This window comes from Crocodylus siamensis, chromosome 9 (genome assembly GCF_052110815.1).
Source record: "Crocodylus siamensis isolate JL-2025a chromosome 9, ASM5211081v1, whole genome shotgun sequence".
Lineage (NCBI taxonomy): Eukaryota > Metazoa > Chordata > Crocodylia > Crocodylidae > Crocodylus > Crocodylus siamensis.
Window position 1 is genome coordinate 1,622,702 of NC_143403.1, and position 19,950 is coordinate 1,642,651.

The following is a 19,950-nucleotide window of genomic DNA, read 5'->3' on the forward strand; positions in this document are numbered from 1 at the left end:
CCCAGCCCCGAGGCTGCTCCAGCCCGGGCCCGTGGGGCAGCCGGCCGGAGAAGCTCCCCATTCGTCCAAACAAGCGCCTCAGCCTCACGGGCCTGGGGGCGAGCGCCGGCGCGGCCGAGATGCGGGGCCGCGGGGAGCCCCCGGTCACCCCCGCCGTCCCCCCGGGGCGCTGAGCCGCGCCCGGCCCACACCCGGCCCTCCCCCTCCCCCTCCCCCGGCCGAAGCAGAGGGAGACCAAGCACGAGGCCCTCGCGGCACCAGCCTTTATTGGTGTTTGCAACGGAAAGGTTCGGCCGGCCCCGGCCCCGGCCCCGGCGGCGTTGCTACACACAGTACAACCGGGCCCGCGCCGGCCGAGAGGCGCCTCCGAGCTGTATTCCTAGAGGACGCGTAAAGCTTTCGTTCGGCCCGGCCCGGGGGTCTGGATTCGGTAACCTGGAAGTCCCGAAAGGCTGAGATTCAAAACCTCGAGGGGGGAAGTCTGGTATAAATAGCGGCTTAGAAAGGGTACAAAAATAGAGCAGCCAGAACAGCCTGGCAGGACGAGGCGGCCGTCGAGCGGCGCATTTTGCACAGGTGAAGATCTGTAGTGGTCCTGTGCAAGCTGCTTCCCACGGCACGCGGGGCCTCCTGCACCCGTCGGGGTCTTCTCTTTGGCACCGGGGCCTCGGGGGCTTTCTCCGGCATTCGCCCTTCACACTGCTGCACCGCAGCGGCCAGCCGTGCTACGGGCACAGGGCGCCCCGCTAGCACGAGGGACGGGAAGACGGGGGGCCAGAAACAGCCCCCTCCCCTGGCTCCTGTTCACACGCCTGCGCGTGGATGGGGCCAGGTGAGACGCGCGTGCACGTGGTCTCATGGCACGGAGGCAAACGAGCGGTTTCGTTGTCGGGCGCTTAGTGCCGCAGCAGCTGCAGGTCCACGAGCAATTCTGCGCCCGGGCTCTGTGCTCACCCCGGCACCTGCTTCGGCGAGCTCCATCGCCCCGTTCTGTATTGCTTTGTATTTGGGGCGGCGCGGCCAGAGCCCTGCTGCCCGCTGCAAGGCAGACGAGCCCTGCGCGAGAGATTTTGCAAAGGGCGTCATCCTGCCGGCCCTGCCTGGCAAGCAGCTGCCAGAGGACCACCTAAATGAACCGGGTCTGGGCGACCTTACGCCCCTCTGGCTTGGGAAAGGCCGCCAAGCATCCCCCCCGGCAGGCAAACCCCTGCACCAGCCACAGGTGCTAGCGACCACAGCATCGTTCACCCGCGAGGACTGTACTGAAGACACTGGCCGCAGCAGAGACAAGCTGAGCACAGGCCATTCTACCTCCTCCCCTGCGTCCCTGACCGGCAGGGGCTGTGCCCTACTGGCGCATTTCCTTCGGGGCTCCAGAGAGGCCCTAGCAGAGACGTCTCCTAGTTTCCAGCATCCCAGCGGTGACCGGGCGGGAGGCAGAGCTGGGATTTCTCGCTTCCACCCCGCTCCCTGCAAGGAGAGGTCACGCAGGAGCAAGCGGTTCACCTGCACCGGCTCTGGGAAAGCCGCCGGCTCCGCTGGGCACAGACGCTACTCAAGGCACAGGGCAGGCGCACCGAGCGGGTAACGGTGGTGGTGAGGGCACGGGGAAGGCCTCGGAAAAGGAAGCCGAAGAATGGCCCTTTCGGTACAGCGGTAAAGCATTAGACACCTTCAAAACTAAGAAGACCTGAGTGGCTGGACTGGCGCGAGGCTCAGTGCTCCCAGGGGGCACACGTGGGGCGATTAAGAGCCCGGGAGAGAACAGGGGAGTGTGCAAACGAGCCCCCTGGCCTGGCTGGGTCAGCGCGGGGCTGCCCATCCACGGGGCCGTGGGTTCAGCCCCGGTGCTCCCAGGGCCACGCACGGCTTGGGGCTGAATGCAAGGGTCCCGGCGAGGAGGTTGGGAGCCACAGCTGGGACAGGGGGAGGAAGCTGCTTGCCCAGGGTCAGGGCAGGGTCGGGGAGGGGGGTGCGGTGCACTCGTCCCCCGACTGCCCTCCGCGCAGGTCCCTCTGCTGCCAGGCAGGTGCCAGATGCCCCGGCTGCGGGAGCGGGTAGCCCGAGCTTCCCAAGTGCCTGTGGCCCCGCAGCACTGGTGCCCGGGTGAGGAGCCGCCAGCCAGCCCAACCCACAGGCACTTCTGGGCTGACCCCACCGCTACCCCCCCACCCAGGGCTTTGCTGGTGACCGCTCGCGCTCACCCACTGCCCGCACCGGTCAGGAGTAACCGCACCCGGGGCAGCAAGTGGCACAGTGCCTACGGCCACAGCTGTCCCCAAGGCCGGGTGTGAACCGCAAAGTGCTCCAGGCTCTCGGCCTTCCCTGGAAACCCCCAGGACGCTTCCTCCCCTTGAAAGCAGCCAGGCTTAGCAGCATGTGCATAGCAGCTCAGTCAGTGCTGCCAGAGCGAGGGGGGGCACGGGAGGGAGATGCCCGTTTGCCCACAGCAACACCAGCTTTCCGAACAGCTTGTTCTCCAGGGGACGGCGTGGCTGTCCGGAGCCCTGTGCCGCCCTCCAGCCAGGACTCCCTTCACGTAACCCCGACTCTGGGGGCTGCCCTGACCCAGTAAAACCTCGCTAGAAAAACAAGGATGTTGAGGGGGGCAACGGGCAGAGGGGACGAGGGGCCAGAGCAGCAGCCCCGGGCATCACGAGCCCCCCCGCCCTGCAGTTATCCCGTGCCCTCGCTGAAGGCAGACCCTAACCTGGCCCCGCGCCGCTTCACGCTGTTCAGTCCTCTGGCTGAGGCAGGCTCCACGGTGGGTGCGGGAGCGCCTGTGCTATGCCGCAACCTGGCTCCCAGCTGGTGGAAAAGAGAGGGAGCAGCGCCCCCAGGCTGGGCCCCACCATATGCATGGGTTTGGCCCCTGCCCTCCGGGCTCACGGGCACGGGGAAGCTTCGGAGGAAAACGGATCCACGGCGCTTCCACCTGGCTGCAGGGGCCTGGGGTTAAAGCACCAAGGGGGGGCTACACCCCCCACTCCCAAGAGCTGCCCCAGCCCCTCATGTGCATTTGCCCCCTCATCATGACCCCCCGAGCAGGCAGCTCAGAGCTCCACCCCGCCCAGGCCCAAGGCACACTTGGTAAGCAGTAACAATGGCTTAATACCCCAGTGAGGATTAGTTCGAGTCAGCTCCTGTTGCTGCCACCGCCCCGCCAAACCGGCAGCCCCCGGCTCGGAGCAGCCCAGCGCCGTCCGTGGACGGGCTGAGCGAGGTGAGCTCGGCCGCAGGCAGGCAGGGGCGCGGCTGAAGAAGGCAGGGCTGCGGTGCAGGCAGCCAGCAGCTCCAGGGGCAGGGCTGCCACTCAGCCGTGAGCCCCGGGGCCTGGTCAAGGCACTAGTGTTGCGGGAGAACGTGGGGACGCTTGTGCTTTGCTGCTGCGGGGACGGGCCGCGGCGCTCGGGCCGCCCTCCAGCCCCTACACGAGTAGCCCCATGCGGGTGACCTTGGCGGACAGGAACGTGTGCAGCACGAACACGACGGGCTTGGGGCAGGAGTGTAGGTCCAGAGTCTGGGGAGGAAGGACAGGAGGCTCCGTCAGCTCCGGGTGCAGCGCAGGGACCTGCCCCAGGCTGAAACATCACTGTACGGACCCAGGTCATCCCCCCGCTAGGGCAGCAACGAGGGCAGACTGGCTCTGGCAGCACGGCGCACGCGGGGGTCAGCTGGGTGCACCCAGCCCCATGCGAGCGGGAGCTCCCGAGGCAGCAGGGCCGTGACTGCCAGCAAGGCAGGTGCTACCACCCAGCACTAACCCCCGTGCCGCCCTCCGGCCCGGCCCACCACCCGCCCAGACACGTCCTCACCAGCTCCCCTTCGGGGCCACCGAAGTCCAGGTAGAGGTTCCTGATGCCGTCGTCCGCGGACATCCTCAGCCTCTCGTAGGGGTAGCGGAAGAGGACGCTGCTGGCACCCGCCTCCTCCCTGGAGATGGTGAAGCCGCTCTCGTAGTGAATCGCGAGCTTGGCCTCCTGGCCGTTCAGCGTGCAGCCTGCAGAGACAGCAGGGCCTCAGGGCTTGGCCACACGAACCCAGGGGGAAGCAGCCCCCTCGCTCACCCAGGAGCGTGCAATGAAGGTGAACCACGAGCTGGCCCGTCTCAGTGCCCAGGCGCTGCCATGGGCACTCGGGCACTCAGGGCTCCTAGCTGGAGATGGACGGTCCCTGCCGAAGAGCTCAGACCTGGGGATTCACCCCGCAGCTGGTAACGCGGCCCTGACAGGCACGCGCTGGGACGGGGACACAGAGGAGGCTCTGGGCCAGCGCTGGAGCCAGGACTAGATACATCCTGTAACTGAGCTGAGACTGGACGACCGACCCCCCGCCGGCGCCCTGGACCACGTCCCAAGCAGGCCGTGCTGGCCGCATCCCGGGACAGGATACGCCCCTCCCCGCCAGGGATCTCTCCCTTCCGTCTTGGACAGTTGCCCGAAACAGTATCTGTGCCCAGGAAGTGCCAGAGATTGCTCAGGTTTTGCTTTCACAGCCCGCCCAGGGTGCACGGGGAAGGCAAGACAACGAAGCCTCCAAGAAGGCCTGGCACCGGCTCCCCGCCCCGGCAAGGCTCAGCCACAGGCACGAAGCGCTCGCAGCAGCACAGGAGCCCAGGGCAGCCCGAGGAGCCTTGCAGAAGCCGCTTTCCCGTCTTGTGGCAATGGAAACGCCTGCGATGGGCAGGCACTCACTGCCGGATCCTGCTGCTGGAGAGGGCCCCTGCACCCTCCCAGAAGCAGTCCCCCCACCCCCAAGTGCAATTTTTAGGCCACTGGGTCAAACAAAGGTGCTTCTGAACAGCTTAAATCAATCCCTGCATCACTGAGGCCTTTGAAACCAGGCCTGCCAGACAGTCCCGATGCCGTTTCAGGAATCAGGGCCAGCAAGGCCTGAATGTCTCATGCCACGAGGGCAGCTCGCAGGCCCTGGCGACCCACAAGCTCTGCCCCAACGGTTGGCAGCCACGGCGAGCACAGAGGCCTGGGGAGCCTGCTGTCGCAGCACCCGGCCTGGCGCAGGAAGCGGGGCCAGGCCCTGCCCTGGGGGCGCTCTAGGGGGGGGTGCCCAGCACCAGGGGGCTCACACCCATCAGAGGGAGCAGCCTGGGAGTACCGCTGGTAATCTAGCACTCAAACCAGCTCATCCTGGCACCACCTCCAAGCCACCCGAGACCCTTTGCAGACACGTTTCCATCCCTGCACGAGCAGCATGCTCTTGGGGTCTGCCCAAAAGCTGGCAGGAACCCTGCGCAAACCCCAGCACCGTGCCGATCGCTTGTTAGCTCAGCCGGAAGAAGCCACGGACCCTCCCAGGGGCCGATGGGGAGGGCCGCGGCTGAACCGGCTCCTCCGAGGAAGGAGCCCCACGCCACTAGGTACACGGCGGGGCCGGGGAGGCGAGGCCTGGTGGACGGCGCCAAGCCTAGGGCTCCCCAGGCCTCTCTCCTTCCAGCCGCGAAGCTGCTGTTCCAGGCGGGTGGCCCGCAGAGGCAGAAGGCTTGGACCCCGTCCAAACGCCACCACGCTGCATGGGGCGGGAAGGACGGGGCCAGCCTCGTGCAAACATGCCCCTCACTTCCTTCCTGCGCACCCCAGCCCCGGCAGCCGGCGGCCTGGGCGCTAGAGGGAGCTTCCAGCCCAGGACTCGAGCCGAGTCCAGCCCCGGCTTCCGCCTCAGCCCAAGCACGGTCTGCGTCTCCTCGCACCGCCGGGCGCCCCAGCGCGGGGGCCGCGCACCGACTCCCGGGTAGCGGGGACCGGTCTGGGTCCTTCACACCCACCTGCTTGGGGGCACCCCATGAGGCCTTAACAGCACCCCCAGCTCTGCCCTTGGCAGGAGAGGCAGCCGGGGCTCTCCTAGGGCAGCTCAGGCTGCGGCGAGGGCAGCAGCTGTGACCCCCGCGGCCCATCCTCCTCCCTGACCCTTTCGTTAGCTGCGTCGGGCCGCCGAGGCGGGCAGGTCCAGCCCAGCGGGAGGAGGGACCGTGCCCTGGGGTGGAGCGGCAGAAATGGCTTCGTGGAAGAGACTGTGGAGTTGTGCACTTTGGGACTGGTGCCGGCACGTCCCTGCCGGGCGGGGGGTCACACAGGAGGCGGCGAAGAGGAGAGGGGCTGGGCGCACTAGCCGCTGGCAGCTTGCGGCCATCCTACCGCTGTGAGCAAGGCCCCACCCTGCGCTGGGGAAGTTTCAGCCCCCCCCCGCGTGAGGCATCAGCAAGGCCCTGTTTCAAACAGGCCTGGTCACGCGGGTCAGAGACCCTGACTAAATCCAACTGTGACGGGTACAGACAAGGGCGCCGGGACGTCAGGGGAGGGGGAGGCGCCCGACGGCGCCCGGCTTGCTCAGCGGAGCAGAAGCGAGGGTGGAGAGGGGGTACAATCACGCTTTATAAACGCGGGGTGGCAGAGCGCTGGGGACGCGAATTGCTACTGAAGATAAGCACCGGTCTCAGCAGGAGAGCAACAGCTGCAGAGGGGCAGGGACGAGTTGAGCCTGCAAAGGGGGGGGGGGAAGAGGGACCATACATGTGTGTGTGCATGCAAGCGTGCATGTGCGAGCGCTGGGTGCAGACTCCCCCCTTCACCTGGTAGCCTGTCTGCCCCGACGGGCCCATCGGGCTGCAAGGCGGGGGCAGGAGGAATCCCACCCCAGTCAGATTAACAAGGACCCGTGCTGGGTTTTTGGCTTCCCTCTACAGCCCGAGGCTGGGTGCCCTTCCCTAAAGCCGTATGCGTGCACGTGAACCTAACGAGGGCCCTGCCGGTGCGGCGACTGGGCCGTACGACCCCTGCTCTTGACCCCCATCACACTGACGGGATCTCGCAAGACGCTGCGTGGCTGCAGTGCGTGGGAGGGGCGGTGGGCACGGGGACCCTCGGGGCAAACGAGCCTGGACCCGACGGGACGGGAGGCTCCTTCCAGCCCCGAGCTCTGCCTCCCGTGGGCAGAGCCAGCTGGGGAGCGGCACACATGGGCACCGTGACAGCCTCTGCCCCGTATGTGCCGGGGTACCAGCCAGTAGGGTACCAGTGAGGTACCCGCCAACCACCCTGGCACTGGGGATGCAGGCACAACCCCCAGGCTCCTGTTGGCTGAAACGTCTCGCCAAGGCTTCCCTGGAGCCACGGCCGAGACACTTGTCCGCAAGGCCGGAAGCTGCCCTGGGCACAAGCGTTGCGAGAGAACCGCTTCCATTTGAGACCACTGCGCCCGCCAGCAACATGGACCTCACCGCACCCCCACGCTCACCCCCCGCCGCCATCACAGCACCAGAGCTGCCCGGCTCCTAGCACCCGTGAAGGTCTTCCCATGCCAGGGGACGTGGCTGTCTCCAAACGCCCATGCTCCCCTTTGCCTCGCCCAGGCCCTGTGCATCTTAGCTAGGGATCCTGCCCTCCAGCTGGGTCCTGTGTGGCTCAGGATGAGCTAAGAGCAGGGGCTCAGCCCCGAGAAGCTGCTGACACCACGGCCTGGCTGCAAGTAAGCTGTCTGCCTGCCTGTGAGGTGAGACAACCAGGGCTCTGAGCCACGACCGCTCCCCGCTGTGCGCTGTACCTAGGACCACCTCCTTGATGAGCTCAGCAGCGGCGTGGCAGCCTTGCACCAGGACCCGGGTCCAGGATGAGAGGTCCCGATGCGTCTCCACCCGGAAGACGTGCATCTCGATGCCCTGACGGGAGCCCGTCCGCGTGGCAAAGGTGAGCTCAGAACCGAGGCACGGAGACCGGCGCCCTGAGCCAGAGTGAACCAGCCTGCAGGAGAGGGCAGGAAAGAGGAGGGTAGTAGAAGGGAAGGAGCTGACCACAGCTGCACGGGGTTTGGTCAGTGGATACGAACCAACCTGCCACCCCCGTACCCCCACAGCCAGCCCCAGACAGAGACAGGGAGAGCCCGAGGTTCCCGTCTGAGCAGAGCGAGCTTTACCCCCACTGCTCAGACATGCCAGAGCCCAGCTCAAGCACCCTGCTCTCCCTAGCACATGCTGCCTTTCAGGGTGCCCCTGCTACCAGCCACTGAAAGCTCCAGGTGTATCCAGAACAGCACCCCAGCACCAAGCATGGCATGGGGAGGCCTGATCAGCCTTCACGGTGATGGTACCCAGGCTGAGTGGGGCATGCAGGGACACAACAGCATGCCTCTGTCTGCACGGCGCTGGGAGGGAATGTGCATGCCAGCTCCTCACGGGCCATCGCGTGGACAGCCCAACGACGGGAAGCACTTCGGAGACCTGTTGTGCTGCAATGGCACATGCAGGCTTCCAGCAGTATTCGTGTGTACAGTGGCACTGCTGGGGGCCTTGTTGGGATTGCCTCTCAGCAGCAAGCAGGAAGCGATCAGCTTGCGGCCACCATGGTCACCTGCTCCCTGGCATGCCAGGTGGGAGACCCGGGCCCAGCTTTGACCCCAGCTGATGCTGGTGGGTGCAGCTGGAACCACCGGTGTCACTCAGCACTGGGTCACCTCCGTGGACGGAGCCAGAGCAGAGGGTGCATGCATCACCATGACCCCCAGCTCCACGCAGCAGTGTCTGGCGGAGGACACCAGTCCCCAGAGATCCCCTGCTACTGCGTAGAGGCAGCAGGGAGTCTGGTCGGGGTCCTGGCTCGCAGAGGGCTCCTTAGGATGGGTGGCTTGAGGAGAGGGAGCCGTATCTCTGGACAAAGGCTTCAGCGAGGAGACCACCGCACACCAGCTTCCGCTGTGCCGGGCGGCTCGGCCAGGCCGGGCTGACCGGACAAACCCCAGCAGGAGCACAGCGGCTCTGAACACAGTGGGAGGCGTGCGCCAGGGCGGGGAAGAGCAGCTGCAGCGCCAGGACAATGCTGGCACGAGAACACAGGGGTTCGCGCTGGCCTTGGGGAAGGCTGGGCTGGGAGTGAGAACGCGCCCATGCGTCAGGGCTGGCAGCTTGAGGAGCTGCATCCTGGGACAGAAACCAGCCTGGCATAGCAAGGGCTTGCGTGACGTGGGGCCCCCTGCATGGTGAGCCGGGGGGACTGTTGGGCCCTCTCCTCCGCCCCCAGGCAGAATCCCCGGTTCCTGCCTGCCCAGCCCCAGCCAGCGAGCCCGCAGCCATGGGGAGCAGAGCAACGGTGCACGGCAGAAGCTCCTGGAGAAGGGGCCCGCCCAGCCCAGAGCTGCTCAGCTGCGCCAGCCCAGACTTGCTCCTGCAAGCACCCGGCCCGCGCCCAGCCCCGGGGAGGAGGGGCCTGGCTGCCAGCTCAGCCACGCCTGCCCTGTGCCAAGCGAGGGGGATGTGGAGGCAGGGGCCCGCTGGCCCCCGGGACGTTCCCAGCCGCCTGCCAGATGCTCCACGAGCGCCGCATCTAGCAAAGCGTTTCCCGACAGCGCTGGCTGGGAACACGATTCCACCCAGCTGCGGGATCCACGTTGCACCGGGGCCCCCGTGACTCCGAGCCGGCCGGCTGCAGCTGCGCGGCCCCAGCGAGGCAGGGCGTGGGAGCAGGGGAGATGGGGCCAGGAAGAGTTTGGGCACCAGTGTCCAAATAGCTCCAGCTCCGTGCTCGTTTCTCCACAGGCCTGGAACGAGCCCCACGATCCTGGCACGTGACGCCAGTGAGTCACCCTCTGCGCTCGCAGAGCCAGGCTGGAGCACACCGCTGGCGGCTGCAAGGGAGCTCCTGGGGGGCACGCATCGGTGCCGGCGGCCCAAACAGCAGCATCAGGATCGTAAGGAATGTGCCTGTAGGTGGTGGCTGGGGCACGCCCCGAGAGCTGAGAGCAGACTCCGCTGCGGTCCACCAGCCCGCTGCTGTGAATACCACCACCAAACCACAGGCAAATGCCAGCCCATCACTTGCTCACAGCTTGGCCTGGGGGAGAGGTCTGTGTGCCTCAGTTTCCCCTTGAACAACTGCAGCTTTGCAAAGGCAGACAGGGACAGGCACTAGAGGGGCACAGGCCACTGGTGCCTGGGCACCACTTGCTTGGTTACAGCAGCAGCATTGTTCCCCTCCCCTCTCCACCCTGGCAGCAGTTGCACCGTGCCTCGATCCATACCTGGTGGCCAAGAGGGGGTAGCTGTGGCAGGGCGATGCCCAGGCATCCCTGGTCCACGGCATGGAGTCATAGAGCAGCAGGTCCTTCTCCGTCATGGCCATGAGGACTGGCCGCCACTGCTGCCTTCCCCTATCCAGCCTGGCCTGCAAGAAGGGGCAGGGGTTGGTGCTGTGGGGCGCAGGAGCCGGGGGCACTGCCTGCCAGGGACTGTGGGGCCCTGGGGGCAGGCAGGGACATCCGCGCTGACCCGGGGTCAAGCAAGCTGGCCAGATCTCCCATAGGCAGGGAGCCCAGTCACCTGCTGCTCCCAGGACGACCAGCCCAAGCAAGTACTGCCAAGGTCTGGCAGGACAGGGAAGAAGAGCAGGGCTGGCTTTGACACCTGTGACCAGAGCAGCCCCGCTGACAGGTGCGGCTGGGAGCACCAGACCCTGGGAGAGGCCGGGCTGGGGGACGCCGTACCTGCTCCGCCAGCCAGGCGACATGCTTGACCTCCTTGCTGCCGCCCGTAGCGTTGCTGGTACCCAGCGTGGCGTTGAGCTCGGCCAGGACCTGCGGCAGGAGCGCCGCGATGTTGGCGTGGATGGCTGTGAACCAGGCGTGGGCCGTGGCCGTGTCCTTGCAGCGGAGGATCAGCGTGTTGCGGCTGTCCGGGGAGTGCAGCTCGATCAGCCTGTGGAGGGGGAGGAACACCGGCGGCGTCAGAGCCCGGGCCTCGACTTCCACCCGGGTCTCTGCAGCGCCCAGCAGCACTCGCACACCGCACCTGGGGCGAACCCGGCTCCTCCACACGACAAAACCGGGACCAGGCTGCAGGCTCTCCCGTCTGAGAGACGCCCCCCCCAGATGGGGACAGCCACCACGCAGCCCAGAGGATGAGACTGCAGCCTTGAGCAGCTGTGTGGCAGCTGGAGCCGGGGGCACCGCGCGCATCCCACCCAGGCCGCCCCTCGCAACCCAGGGCTGCAGCGAGCGCCTCCGCAGCAGGCAGCTGCTCTGGCAGCGCTCCAGGACCCAGCACGCGACAGCAGCCCGGGGACCCAGACGCTCCCTCCCCCATGCCGCTCCCTGGCTCAGCACAGCTGTCGAGCTCGCGGGCCCGCTCTTTGTGCTGACGCAGCGCTTCCTCCGGGCTACGCAGCCCCGCGCCCGCCCCGCCTCGCTGCGGCCAGCGCCGGCAGCCTGGGACGTCCCCACGCTGTACAAGCCTGCAGTGCCACGGACTCCTGGGCCTGTCCCGGCCCAAAGCCCAGCCGCGCGTCGCCAGCCCCTTGGGCGCCCCTTCCCCTGCAGCGATGGGGTTGGCCCTGCTTCGCGCGGGACGACGGCAGAACCGGGACCGCGGCCCCACAGCGCGCGCTTGCACCGCGGCGTCTCAGACCCCGCCCAAGCAGCAAGAGGCTGGGGCTGTTCAGTGTCTCCCTGCCCCGCTCTGGACATCGACGTCGCCCTGGCCCGGCCGCTTCGGTGTCAGAGCCGACACTGCCCCGCGTGCACGGAGTCACCCGCAGGGCCGAGCCCGCAGCACGCGGGGTGGCACGAATCGGGGCTGGCCACAGCTTGGACCGGGTCAGCGTCTGAGGCAGAGGCTGCGGCCAGACGAAGTGACCCACTCGAAGCACCAGTGACAAGCTCTTGCCCCTGGGCACCTGGAGCCTGCCGGAGCGGTTTGGGAGTGGTGAAACCCGCCTCCTTGCAGACCTCAGATGAGCCAGCCCGTTGTCCTCCACAGAGCCCGGGGGCTTCTGTTTCTCCGGTGCTCGAGCCCAGGCCCTGGATCAGCCCGGCCAGCCTGAGCCCACGCGAGCTGCCCGGGGACAACACGTGGCCCTGAAGATTTTGGGCGCTCTGGTTTCTCAGTGAGAGGGAGCCCGGGGCTTGGTGCAGAGGTGGCAGAGGTGCAAGCCAAGGGGAAGCTGTTACCGTAGGCAGTGAGTCATTTCCTCCCTGCTCGCTGCTGAGCCGCAGGCCCCGTTCTGCTGCTGCCTGCGTGCGTTTCCTGGGCGAGCAGGGGAGCGCCGCTTGGCCAAGACACTCGGCAGGCGGCCAGGGGGTGCACAGCCGGTTCCCCCCACGCTGCCCGTTCTGGGCACCTCTGCTCAGCAGCGCCCGGCTGCCAGCCCCAAACCCGGGGGCTGCAGCTGCAGCTCTCAGGCCCTGGGGAGGGGGTCGGGACATGAGCACAGGAGGGATCACAGCCAGGGGGTGTTGACCCTGAACCCTAATGACACCCAACATGCTGCTGCCCCCTGTCAGCGCGCTAGCAGGACGACCCAGCTGCTCCAGAGCTGCGGGCTGGGCAGGGGCGACCTTCCAAGGCGGCACCTCCGTGGCCGTGAGCAGAGCACGGGCACCGGGAAGGAGACCTGCAGTCCAGGCCCTCCCCCCCACCCCGAGCACTCGGCTGCTGAGCACCACCTGGCTGGCAGCCAGCAGGCTGGGGCTGGGGCGCTGGAGCGGGGAAGGGACATGGCGTGGGACGCTCTGGCCACATGCCAAGCCACCAAGCATTTCCTGAGAGCTGCACTGACGATCCGCTGGGTGAATCAGGAGGCGAGAGCAGCCCTGGCCCCAGCGGTCTGCTTCCGGCTGCTTGGCAGACACGGGCCGATGGCGTCCCTGCGGCCGCCCCGAAGCTCGGTGCGGGGCGGGACGGCAGCGCTCTCGCCGCGGGCCGTGCGTGGCGCAGGGCCAGAGCCCGCATCTCTGCAGCGAGCTCAGCCGGCGGGTTACCCAGGCATCCGGCAACACCCAGCACTTCCCGACACACCCGGGGCGGGTGGCCCGTCTCTGCCGGCGGGGACGCGTAGACCGTGCCCGGCAGAGGCCGCCGAGCAGGGGGCCCTGCAGACGGGCCCGTCTGCTGCCACGGCGCTCCCCGACGGGGCCTGCCCCCGACACCCGCTGCGCCACCCGTTCCCCCGCCGTGCTCCCGGCAGCCAGCCCGCTCACCTGTTCTCCAGGTCGGGCATGCTCAGGTTTCGAGCCACGTAGCACATCTTGAGGGGGATCACCTTGCGGTCCCGGGCGCCGGCATGGTGCTGGGGGGAGCCCGAGTCCTCGCTGCCACTCAGGCTCGGGGACTGGGGGGCAGCCCCATCCCAGGGCAAGTCCGATACCAGCGATGGCCTCTTGATGTAGGGGGTCACCTCCTGCATGTACTTCACTGCGAACGAGAAGGGAGAGGGCAAGGCGTGAGTGCCCAGGCTGCTCTGACCAACCCGTCTGCCCCCGACCGCTCTCCTGTACGTGCGCATGGGCAACGGGAGGTCTGGACAACCCCGGGGCATCCCGTGGCAGCTGTCTGGACCTCAGAGCTGCAGCCCGTGCGGGGGCCCAGCCATGCCCTACGTCTTGCTGCAACCTGCGCCGGGACCCGGCAGCTCCTGGTGCCCCCGCGACACGTGGTGCAAGGCAGGCAGCGAGCTCCCGAGGGAGCTACAGGGGCCTTTTCAGTGCCTGGCTTGCTCGCCCGGCCGGGAGGCGAGCTCCACAGCCTTCTGCCTCCCAGGGTCGTGCCCCAGCCACGAACGTTTGCGGCCAGTGGGGTTACAAACGGAGGCAGCCACGTTTAGCAACGCGTGGAGGCCAAGACCAAGACGAAGGGCTGCAGCACGGGGAGCGCGGAGTCGGGCAGCGCCTGCCACCAGGCGACTTCAAACGCGGGCAGGCCAGCCCGGCCCCTTCCCCTCTGCCCCAGCGCTCTGAGGCTGGAGGAGCGAGCATGAACCGTCCAGGCCGAGACGCGCGCTGGTTATTCGTTGTGGCCACAGAGCTGTCGTCAGCGGGTTCCCAGAAACCACCGGCTCCTTCCCACAGCACAATTAAAAACCCATGAGCTCTCCGGCCCCCCTGCCATCTCCAACCCGGAGCTGCCTGCAAGCGTGGCTCCCAGGACACGTCCCGGGAGGCGTGCAGGCGAGGGCCCCTCCGCGGGCACACAGCCCTGCCCCAGGCTCTCTGGGCTCCACGTGCTGGGGAGCCCTTGGGGAGCGTGGCGCTCCCCAAGACAGCAAAGAGACACGCTGCTTCTGGGCTGCCGCGGACTTCAGGCGAGCCGGGGGCAGCCTGGACTGGCAGCACCCCATTGCCCCTCTCCGACTGGGGCAACAGCGCCAGGCACCGCTGTCCTGCGAAGCAGCAGGGCCCCACGCGCTGCCGGCCGCCGGGTGGGCTGGAAGCACAGGTCGCTCCTGGAGGAGCCCGTTGCGGGCAGCGCACGGCCCACGGCGCGGCGCGGAGCAGAGCCAGGCAGCGCCTCCGCCCCAGAGATGGCCCCGGGCGGGGAGAACAGCCCTGACGGCTCATCCCAGCCCGAGCGGAAAGACCAGAGCAGGCAGCACAATGGAGGTGGCTGGGGTCAGCGGCCACCCATCCTGCGCGGCCGCGGCCCAGCTGCGGAAACAGCGCTGTCCAACTTCCCGCTGCTCGCTCGGCCGCCGAGCTGCCGGGAAGCAGTCGCGCGGGGGCTTCTCGCCACGGCAGCGCGGCTCCGAGCGCTTCGGGTGTCAGGAGGGGGAGGCGAAGGGGTCGCCGCCCGTACTTGCGTCCCTGGAAGCCGTGGCAGCCCCGGGGCCAGCAGGCCGGGCTGTCTACACTGGGGCAGCTGAATCAGCACAAGGAGACGACGTGGCACTGGTTTCCTAACCCCCTTCCCCCAAAGACTTAGGGAAAAGCCCTGAGCAAAGGGCTTTCGACTGCAAGCCGGGGCAGCCTCGAGCCTATTGCAGCCCAGTCCCAACAGGCCGCAGCCTCGGCTTTGGGAGCAGAAATGCAGCCCCTGCGCGTGCCGGGCTGCCCGGGACCAGCGGCCAAGGCACCAAGCAACACGGCTCCAGCCCCGAGGCCAGGAAGCATCTCCTCCGGATACCCCAGCTGGGACGAGCACGGCCCCCCTTCCTGCTCCCAACCCCGAGCAGTGGCTGCCCCGACCTGCCTCCACACGCACCTCGGCCCCCGCTCGGGGCTGAAGGGAGCGAGGGTTCGCAGCTCTAGCAGGAGGCTGCCGGGCTGTATCCCACGCAGTCGACCCCCAGGCCCCTACTCGCTCTCTGCTTCAAGATCAAACACCAAGCAACGGGACACCAGCCTTGTACTGCCCCAGCTCTGTTGCCAGCGCCCCCCCAGCCCGCTGCTGGAAGATGGGCTTCCCGTGGCCCCGTGCCCTGCCACCCCCACCCCGGAGATATGGGGTATCCTTGCCCACCTCCTCAGGGGCACAGGATTGGGGCTGGAAGGGAGCCTGCGAAGGAAAGTCCCACTGTGAGCCAAGGCCCCTGCCCCACGCCCCAGGCGGACCGGCGCCGCTGGATGGAGACCCGCGCCGCAGCGAGAAGCCTGCCCTTGCAGACAACACCCGGTTAATATTAGCCTCCCGCCATGCTTATCCTGGGATTAGGCTCGCCCCAGGCACCTAATCCTCCTCTCCCTGCTGGGGACAGGCCAGCGACACAGGGTGACAGGGGGATGCCGGGGAGCCTCGGTCGAGACAGGACGGGAGGAAGGCAATCCAGAGCCGGCCTGCGAGTAGGGACGGCCACACAGCTGGCAGCCAGATGTGCGCAGCATGTTCGCCGCCCCGGCGGGGTTGGAGCGATTCACCGCCGGGGGCGAGGCATCAGCCTCCGCGCCAGAGATCGGGGCCGAGCTCCCCGGGAGGCAGAGCCGAGGAGCAGTGGAGCCCCCGGCAGTCGGTCCCTTCCCGACCCAACAGGGCGGGACGGCGCGTGCACGGCCAGGACACGCGTGCACCTCAAAGCGCGTCGTGTCCTGGAGCGGGGCCCAAAGCAAAGCAGCCGTCAAGCCAACCTGAGCAACGCACCACTTGCTCTGGGAGCCGAGAGCCCACGTTTCACCGGATAAATCGGCCTTGGGACAATGGGAGGCATCGCCTCTGCAGCCGGAAACCCGGAGCCTCCTTGGCTGCAGCTCTCGTCCAGCAAACACGAGCTGCGCGGCCGCCAGGAACAGGCCGTGGCACGCGGCCGGATCGGGAAGGAGAGGAGTCAGAGCTGTCACCAGCGCGGCCAAGAACAGCCGGCCGGAGACGTGCACGAAGAGCCTGAAACAATGCGAAACGCCCAGCCGGGACTCGCCGCTTGCCAGAGCCCCCTCCCTCGGGCGGGAGGAGACCTCCGACGTGGGGGAAAGCTTGCGTCCCAGCCAGCTCGGCCGTCGGGATCGCAGCTGGGCCCCAGCCGGGGGAAAGCCCGACCCCGAAGATTCACGTGCAGCTCGAGGAAGCGCTGCCGCGCAGCGCCTCGCGGCTGACGGGGCGCCGAGGGTGGGCCGGAGAGCGCAGCAGCGCGGGGCCCCGGGAACAGGCCGCGTCCCCCTCCTGCCCAGGCAGCCCCGGACGTGCGGGGGCGATTGCACCCACGCCCTTCGCACACGTCCGGGACAAGCCAAGGCCTGCATCGGGGCAGCTGCCGCCTCCTGCTTTCTATCCCCGCCGCTTCCCGGAGCCTGGCCTTGGGGAGACGCCTGCCGCGAGTGGCGCGGGGCTGAACGGGCGCAAACAACTGGCTAAGCCGGGACTCCTGGCACTTGCGAGGGCCCAAATAATTTGGAAAGCGTTGGGCCCTGGCAAGATGACAGCCGAGAGCCACCATGGACAAGCGGAGCCATTCCCAGAGCGTTGCGGGGCCCAGCAAGGTGCCGGCGGCCGTATCCGCACAGCCCGGGGCCCTGACCGAGGCAGGGCAGCGCCCGGCTTTCTCTTCCCAGCCCAAACCTCCGCGCCTGGCTCGGGAAAGCAGTGCAGCTGCCAGTCAAGGTGGTGCTTAGCGCGGAGACTGGCCCGCACCCTCCCCACGGCCTGATCTCTGCCGGCACCACGCTCTCGCTAATGCTCTTCCAGCTGCCAGGCCCCCGGGGAGCGGGAACAGCACCCTGCCGTCAGATCAGCTCCGAAACCCCAGGACTCCGCGCGCCTGCAGCCCTCGCTGCGCAAGCACGCGGCTCCCGGGATCAGGCCCGTGGCTGCGAAGGGGACAGAGGACGGCCTGGGGCTGCTACAGGCACGGGGCAGAGCCCCCCGGCCCGTGCTCCAGCTCACGGCGTGTCGGCAGGGGGCGAACGGTAACCCCAGGGAACAGGAAGTGCCACGTGCGGCCCACCAACCCGCTCAGACATTTGTGCCCGATGAGCTGGAAGCCGCCTCGGTGCAGGGACTTTAACCCTGAAGTGCATTGGGCCTGCAAACCTCACCTGCGGGGAGCCACCGCTCGGGCCCGCCACAGCCCCGGGGGCTTGTTCGCTGGCTGCCTGGCAGCTGGCCCACGGCTACAGGCAGGAAAGATCCACGGCCAGACCCACCCTGGTTAGTTCCTGCGTCCCGAGGGGCGTCCAAACCCCCTTGGAGGCAACACCATTGCAGATGCCCCAAGAGACAACCAGTGCCCAGAAGTGCCTGGCCCCGAGGCCAAGCCCAGTGCTCCACGCGCGCCAGCCAGCAGCCTACCCCGTGGGCAGCGAGAGGGGGAGGCCAGCGCGGTGACCCTGGCAAGGGGATGGGAAAGCACAAGGCTGCTGAGGTCTGCTCACAGCGCCGCTGGCTGCAGACGCTGCTCCCAACGCCTTGGTTGATACTCGGCAGTGACGGAGGGTCCATGCCCACGCCCAAGGGCGGGGCAGCAATGGCAGGGCGGGCACCGTCAGGGCACCGCTCACTGCTGTGCTCCTCTCCCAGGTGCACCGCGGGGCAGCCCCAGGAGAACTGGATGGGGCCTTTCCCTGCCTGCTGGCACCTGCCTGCCTTGGGGCAGGGGGCCCGGGCCAGCCCGCGCCAGGGTCCAGCCTCTAAATGGCACCGCCACACCGAGGTGGTCACGTCTCCATCGTGCGACAGGGACCTTTCCACAGCAAGAGCGCTTGGGGTACGGGGAACACCGAGACTGTCCTCCCTCGCCCCCAGAAGAGACGCTGGAAGCGCAGAGGCCCTGAAGAGAAGGATGCTCAGCTGTGTTGAATCTGCCCATGGGAACATGATTTGCTGTTGAATCTGCCAACGCCAACGCACGCACGGCTCTACTTTACGCGGACAATAAATCCCGGGTCTGCCAGCCGGCAGCACGCTTTGCAGCCGAGGTCACTGAATCGGGAGCGCCTTGGACCGACGTAACACGGGGCGCTGGGACCTAGCGGCTCCCACGCGAGGCGGGAGCAACGAGGGAAGCAGGCAGAGAAACGGGGCCTGGCACATCCGACCCCAGAGGAGACTGGCGCCGCACCCAAGTGACCAGCCGGTCACTGCTCCCCCTGCCGCCGTCCGCAACGGGCAAACGTCCCCAGCACGGTGCACCCTGCCCGCTCCCCAGGGGCCTGCGCCAACACGGCGGGCACAGCCGAGGTGGTGCAAATCCAAACCCACCCATCTGGCCGACCTGGCCTCCCCCGGCTCTGCAGCTGGCACCTCTGCGCAAGAGCGCTGCAGACCAGCGCTGCCTCTCCAGGACCCGGGTTTCTCCCGATCTCCCCAGCACCCCGGGCACGCTCAAGCTTCTGCTTTCTGCTCTGCGCAGAGAGAAGCCGGTTGGCTTCCCCCTTCTCGCAAGCGCCGGGTCACAGGCGAGGCGGGCAACCTACGCCAGCGGCTCCTCTTGCTCCTGGAGCCCCCACGTTGCAGCAACGAAGCCAGAGCCGCAGGGGCAGGCTCCGCACGCGCACGCCAACCCCGGGCTCAGCGAGGGTTGCATTCTTTCAGGGCGCGCGAGCTGTGTCCTGCCCGATACGGCCTCAGCTAGGCCGGCGCGGATGGCAGCACGCGCGGCTCGACGTTGCTCCCCACCGCACCTCCGGCCGAGCAGGGCCATCTCGCTGATGCCGAGGCGCTTCAAGCCCTCTCCTGCCCTGGAGCAGCCGCGCAAAAGCTTGCCCCAAACACCGCTGCCGTCAGGGCCCAAGCGAGGGTTTGAGTTCACACCAACACCGCCTCCCGGCCACCCTCCCCGTGCAGCGCCGCGCCACCCACCCACGCACGAGCCAGCGCCGACCTGGCAGTGCCACGAGCCCCGGCCCTTCGGAAAGCAAAAGTATTTCCATGGGGCAAGGCTCACCCCCACCGCCTGACCACCTGCGTGCTGGCACGCACACCCAGCGCTCGCCTAGAGACAGGCGGAGCAAGCTGAGCAGGGGCAGGAGCCAGCCCTGCGGGGCCGGGGAGCGGGGCCGGGGCGCCCGGCAGGGAGCCGAGCCGGACGCGGGGCAGGTACCTTCGAGCAGCACGTCGCGGCCGGCCCGCTTGAGCGCCTGCACGGCCTGGTCGTGGGTGGCGTCGCGCAGGTCGACGCCGTTGACGGCCAGGATGGCGTCGCCCAGGCGCAGCGCCCCGCACCGCTCGGCCGCCAGCCCGGGGAAGATGCGCGAGATGAGCACGGGCATGCGGTTCTCCCGCCCGCCCTTGATGCTGATGCCCAGCCCGCCCGCCTCGGCCTTCAGCACCCGCACGCGGCGGACGCCGGGCCCCGGGCTGCCCGCCGGCTCGCCCGGCCCGGCGCCGTTCGGCAGCGCGGGCTCCGCGGGCGGGTCGGCCGGCTCCGAGGTGAGGGTGAGCGCCTCGCCGCTCAGCTCGGCCGCCACGCGCACCCAGCGCTCCCGCAGCAGCAGCTCCAGCAGCCCCGCCTTGGAGGCGCGGGTCCACACGGCCATGGCGGGGCCCCGCCGGCCCGGACCCGCCGCCGCCGCCGCCCGCCCCGCGCGACTGCCGGCGCACGCCGCCCTCCCCGCGCGATTTACAAGGCTAATGAAGGGGCTCGTCTCCCATTGGCGGAGCCGCGCGGCGAGGCGGCCAACCCCGCCCCCCAGGGGCGGGAGGTGGGACAGCCACATCCTCCGAGGGGGCAGGGCTTGCGTAGGCCCCACCCTCATGAATATGCATGAGACCAGCGGGAAGGAGCGCTGCGGCGCCCCCCAGGGGCGGCTCCGGGA

The 19,950-nt window shown here is 68.4% G+C and overlaps 1 protein-coding gene across 1 annotated transcript; it reads right to left on the reverse strand.

The window, feature by feature from the left end:
* Positions 1 to 239: 239 nt before the first annotated feature.
* On the reverse strand, positions 240 to 19,734 carry SNTB2 (syntrophin beta 2). Its single transcript, XM_090064025.1, has 7 exons — positions 19,236 to 19,734; positions 12,976 to 13,189; positions 10,486 to 10,696; positions 10,024 to 10,166; positions 7,558 to 7,754; positions 3,816 to 4,000; positions 240 to 3,520 (listed from the first exon to the last, which is right to left on the reverse strand). The coding sequence occupies exons 1-7, from the start codon at positions 19,669 to 19,671 to the stop codon at positions 3,428 to 3,430; spliced, it is 1,479 nt and encodes a 492-aa protein (XP_089920151.1). The 5' UTR covers positions 19,672 to 19,734; the 3' UTR covers positions 240 to 3,427.
* Positions 19,735 to 19,950: the final 216 nt, after the last annotated feature.